Here is a 5347-nt window from a genome sequence, read left to right as displayed (position 1 = left end):
CATGCGCACAATCGAAGCCACAAATTTCTCATTAATTAGAATTAGTAATAAGAAATCAGAGATTAGTCTTTGGTATACAGGTCCTGAAACGAGAAACTATTTGGAGTACAATTTAACTCAGGTGAAAAACTCTCACGACCCAAATATACTCGACCTAGACTAAGCCATTTTGTAAAATACAGATGGCATATTGCGATCTGTTGTAGAACAGCATCCTACAAGAATATTAAGAATTGGCCGGTAAACAGAAAAATCCATTGACATTGTAAATCACAACACTAGTACAAACTTCAGCTCAGTTATACTTCATCACATCATGCAACACATGCCAACCAGGCTTCATCGGATATCAGAATTCTAATAAGCCCAGAAGCAGCAATTAACTACCACTACCAATGAGACATCCACAGTTTCCCCAGAAATCCAAAGTGAAGAACTAGTGACAAAATTTGAAGATATAGGAGAACTGTTGAAATCTCAGCTGCGCTATATTCTTTTCAACTGTGACTACATCACTTTTTCCTCCAGCAACCATCCTGGACTTCCGTCGTCATGATTATTGAGATATTAATGGCTTGCTATTGCACCAGGGTTACTAGAACCAAATCATCGCATCAGCCCCTTATAGCCGAACACACAATGGCAAGAACGAAGCTCTACAACACCAATTATATGCACAACAAACAAGCCTGCCTGTGGGAGAAAAGAACCTTTTATTAGAACAAGAGATGCCATCGGAAATTTTAAAGAACAGCTATAGTGAGAGCTAAGACAAGTATTTCATACACATACACATGAAGTGGAGAAAATAGACCAACAAGCTTCATTTTCTCTGCAGGTGGGGCTTAACAGATTCTAAAACAACCTGAACATCAGAGGATTTCTCAACAGTTAGACAAAATGTAACATTAGAAAGCACAAATCAACATTTACAATAAATAATAAAAAGGTTGCAGGTACTCACTCTTCCATCATAAGACAGAGAAGCAAACAATGATGGATCATGGGAGCTCCATGCAATTCCTACAATTTCAGTCAGCTCTGTGATTCTTTGTCAAAATTTCAATGTACATACAAGTAGGGAGGTTCAACAGTACCATAGATGCTATCTTCGTAGTCAGTATACGAGTGCAGTAATGGTTCTTCTTGCCTAGTGGGCGAACCAGAAGGGCTGCAAAAATAAGATTGGGGGCATCAAAATTGCAACCTCAAACAAATTAATCAAATCTGTGAGTAACAGAAACCTTTCGGGTCCAGAGTCATCAGTGCCAACTTTAGCCAACCATAAATTGACAGCTGAATCCGTTCCAGCACTCTATACAGAAATTTCAATAGTCAGTTAAAATTTAAATTGATATATATATTACTACACGCGCGCTAGAGAGCGAGGGCGGGAGGGGGAGGGGGAGAGAGAGACCAGAATCAGCTCATCATACTCAGGATTGTGCCGAACAGCCCATGTCCTGCAAAAATCATTATATCGTGGTCAATTAACTTGATGATCGCTGGAGTAAGAAATCAGAAAAGCAAATTAGTAATCATATATATTAAATTGGTGAGTTGACAGCATCATCCCATATAGGTGGTAAAGTGCTACAACACCAGACCAATAAAAAGTAACAACAATGTTGACATGGGACGAAAATGCACTCATATGAAGGATTTCAAGCATCAAGGAGCACACATTCACATCAAATATGCATAGAACAAATGGTGCAGGTTTAGAACATTTCATCAACTAAATACACAAAAAACGGATTTTCATTTGAGTTTACTATAAGATACACCAACATACCAATGTGAATGTCCAGGGAGATCCTTCAGAGGATGCTTAAGCATTCTGAGATCCCACAAGCGAATTCCGAATTCGTCCTCTGCTGTTGCCTGCACCGCAAAAGGGAACCTCAAGCAGCATAAACAAACGAAGCTGAATGAAAGAAATTTGCAAACTGTTACTCCGACATGGATACTAGAATCCGACTCAGAAAAAATTTACAAAATAAGATTTCAGGTTCCAATGGACTAAATTAACCTTATTATAAAAGATAATGATAAATTTCAAACCTGCTGCCAAACACAATCAACACAAAAAATTTGATCAAACAATAACTAAGTAAGAAGTAGTGGCAAATCCAGATTAAATATTAACTATGTTACTTACACAAGTGCAAGAAAAAGAAACTCTGAAAAGTTGAAAGGTAACGGAGAAAAAGAAACTAATAAAAAAATACCCCTTTTCAGGGTTACCACCCAAAAAAGGCAACTCATAAACCTGCTGTTCTTCTGATAGAAGAAATAAAATAGTTTTTATCCAAAGAACAAGATGCACCAAACTCACAATTATGTTTTGCTTCTTGGGGTTATAATCCACATCCCGGATATGAGCATGTTCAATTGCATTTGATCTCCTAAGAACAATTAGTTCATGCACATAGATGTAAGTACAGCATTTGAAAATCCAAACATAAGTATAAGCTCAGATAATCTGATGTGGTCAAGATTGTCAAGTACTAACTTCATAGAACGGAGATCCCAGAAGTGGAGTGACGAATCAGTTATTGTAGCAACTGCATTGTGATTGTGTGGATCCCAAGCTCCACCACGTAAATTGGGAAGCATGTCAGCAGATCCCTGTGATATCACCTGCAATTTGGTACTCAAATTACGACCATGATGAAGTACTAAACTGATGCTAATAGAGATATTGATGTTTCAGATTTTATAAACTCATATTAGGCATATAAATAATGAAAAGAATTTGTAATATATGTTAAACAAAAGGATGATCGACACACCTTGGCTGATTTATTTGATGGATCTATGTTCCAGAGAAAAATGTTTCTGTCATCGATGCTAATTAGCTTATCATGCTTCCCCAGTGGCCACCAGAGAACACTGCAAAAACAAACTAGCTAATAAAGATCATATGCATAAGACATATTGTCTCACTACAGATCCTCCACAAAATATCAAGATATGCGAGCTAACCAATATTATATGCATAACATGGGAAACTTACAAAACCATGACCGAGATCAGATTTTTTTTAAAAACAGAATCTCAGAATAATTGTGTAATGAAAAGAAAATCATCTATTTTGTGTTGTGATACAAGTGAGGTATGTTCTGCCAAATTAATATGTTCAGTGTAGTGTACCCGTCCTACTAAAACCCTCCCATATCAGTGCATGCTGCATGTAAGCATTGCCACGGCCACAGCCAGAGCATTATAATTTGCCAATTTGAACTTTGCAAATACCCACCAGCACAGACACATTAAACAACAAACGCATTCTCCGACTGGACTCTGTTTACATCTAGTCTAAAAATCAACAAGCACAAACACACCCTGTATGGCAATAAGATTAAGTAGCTCTAGAGTAAGCACAGAACTTCAAGGCAAACAAGAGAGCACCATCTTATTTTGTCCGTGTGGTCATCGAGCGTGAAGAGCTGCTCAAGCTGCGGTGAGTTGGACTGCCCATACAGCTCTGGGATCTTCCAAACGGACGCGCCATAACCCTCACCTGTCATTCACATTGTAACACATGGAAACGCTTTAGAATTGCATCTCAAAATGCTCAATGCATCAAAAAAAGAAGAAGAGGGGAATTCGGAAAGAGTGGAGCATTTCTACCAGAGGTGTAGACCGTGGAGAATAGCCTGTGGTCGAAGGGGCAGGACTTGAGGTCCCAGATCTCGTTGGGATGGTAGAACAGCCCGTCGCACACGAGCTCGTTCTCCCCCGGCAGCAGCCGGATCAGGTGCACCTATTCTTGGACACGAGGAATTCGAGATCCAATCACGCACCATTCTCAACCACCCAAATAAGAAATCACTGCTCCAATTGCCGCAGTGCAGGGCAGAGTCCCCCGCAAGAAACGTACCTCGTTCTCCTCCTTGAGGCTGAGGGTTCCGGCGAGGAAGGTGGTGGAACCGGCGTCCGCGCGCACGTCGGTGATGCACCGCGCCTGGAAGAGAGGAAAAAGAAAATGAGGAGGAGACGGAAGAGGGGCGCCACGGGAGAGTGTTCTAGAAGCTTCGAGAAGGTGATGCTGCTTGCCTGGTACTTGAGGCCGCCGTAGACGATGCCGCTGGATCCGCCCTGCATTCTCGCTCACGCCGGCGAGACGATCGGAGATGTAAACGGAGATCGCTGAACGGGGGTACCGCGGGTAGTCGCCTTCCACACTCCTTACCAAGATTGAAGTCCGCTTTGCCAAACAGGAAACGCGTTTTACGTTCAGCAAGTGCCCTTTAACCTATTAGAGCAAATCTGGCCCTCAAAAGACCGCGCGCGCGCCCACGGGCATGGACCCATCACACCTCATGGGCGTGTTTGGTTGCCCGCATTAGGCCCAGCCTGGCACGAGCGGGAAAAATTTGATCCGTTTGGTTTCCCGCATTCACTGTGCGGCCCGCATCGCACGGAACTTAAATCCAGGCCAGGCCCAGGGGAAACGCACGATTCGGCAGTAGCTCGCGAGCCTGGCTTGGGCGAGGCAGGGGTGGGCGACGCGCTTCTCCCCTCGTGCGAGCAGGGGAGATGGCGCGAGCTCGCCCGCGTCGCCGAAAAATCGGCGGGAGGATTTCGGCTCACCTCCCGCCGCTCCACCCCCTATTTAGCCCCTCCCTCACCGCCCCAACTCCCGCCTCCATTCTTCCTCCGTTCGCACTTCCTCGCCGACACGCATCGACACCGACGAGCAGGTAAGCGGCGCATCTTCATCGGCCGGCGGTCCACGGCACCGGAGCTCCTTCACCGGCCGGCGTTCATCTTCCATCACCACCACCACCCCCCTCGTCTTCAAGCTGCAGCCATGGTCTCCGTGAGTTCAATCCCCATTTCTCTCTGTTCCTTCTAGCTAGATCTAAGCTGCAGCTAGGGTTTGATCTAGATGCATGGTTGATTAGTGGTCTGATATGTGAGCTGATATGGTTGGTTGTTATGCTGCGGTTGCAATTTGTGGTAGGGCTAGATGTTCAAGCATGTGGTATGCTAGATTAGTAGTAGAGTTTGAAGTTGAACCTTGTGCTTGTGTTGAATCATGCTTAGATCTGTGATTTGTAGCTATTGGTGGTCCATTTGTAGCATGTTGTTTATTGTAGATGTATGTTTCTGCTCATAGATTGTCTGATATGCTTGGTATGATAGTGATGAAGCATGTGCTTGCTATGATAGTGATGAACCATGTACATGTATGCTTCTGCTTTCATGAATTGTCCGATACGTTGTGTGCTATGCTCACTGTTAATGCGTGCTACGATTGTAGGACATGACCACGCAGACGCAAGATCTTAGTCGGGCCATTGTCGTGTCCGACAGCCAGTTTGCTCCATCGTTTGTC

At 43.6% G+C, this 5347-nt stretch overlaps 1 protein-coding gene across 2 annotated transcripts; it reads right to left on the bottom strand.

The window, feature by feature from the left end:
• Positions 1-241: 241 nt before the first annotated feature.
• LOC123158252 (WD repeat-containing protein DWA2) lies at positions 242-4263 on the bottom strand. Of its 2 annotated transcripts, none has more exons than XM_044576316.1 (14): positions 4063-4263; positions 3887-3970; positions 3637-3769; positions 3415-3526; positions 2796-2895; positions 2516-2643; positions 2339-2408; positions 1796-1884; positions 1418-1463; positions 1245-1315; positions 1098-1171; positions 965-1023; positions 787-865; positions 242-693 (listed from the first exon to the last, which is right to left on the bottom strand). In XM_044576316.1, the coding sequence occupies exons 1-13, from the start codon at positions 4108-4110 to the stop codon at positions 824-826; spliced, it is 1056 nt and encodes a 351-aa protein (XP_044432251.1). In that variant the 5' UTR covers positions 4111-4263; the 3' UTR covers positions 242-693; positions 787-823. The 2 variants fall into 2 exon arrangements, with proteins under 2 accessions (XP_044432251.1, XP_044432250.1); XM_044576315.1 differs by having other exon boundaries at positions 793-865.
• Positions 4264-5347: the final 1084 nt, after the last annotated feature.

The sequence above is a fragment of the Triticum aestivum genome, chromosome 7B (genome assembly GCF_018294505.1).
Source record: "Triticum aestivum cultivar Chinese Spring chromosome 7B, IWGSC CS RefSeq v2.1, whole genome shotgun sequence".
Lineage (NCBI taxonomy): Eukaryota > Viridiplantae > Streptophyta > Magnoliopsida > Poales > Poaceae > Triticum > Triticum aestivum.
Note: the sequence above shows the minus strand (reverse complement) of the source record. Positions and strands in the feature narration are given on the sequence as shown.

Excerpts from the sequence above, each read along its gene's own strand:
- LOC123158252 (XM_044576316.1), bottom strand. The coding sequence starts at position 4,110 with ATGCAGGGCGGATCCAGCGGCATCGTCTACGGCGGCCTCAAGTACCAG. Across the intron at positions 1,464-1,795 it reads CTCCCTGGACATTCACATTG|GACATGGGCTGTTCGGCACA; the intron begins GTATGTTGGTGT and ends TGATTTTTGCAG. Across the intron at positions 1,024-1,097 it reads CTACGAAGATAGCATCTATG|GAATTGCATGGAGCTCCCAT; the intron begins GTACTGTTGAAC and ends CTGAAATTGTAG.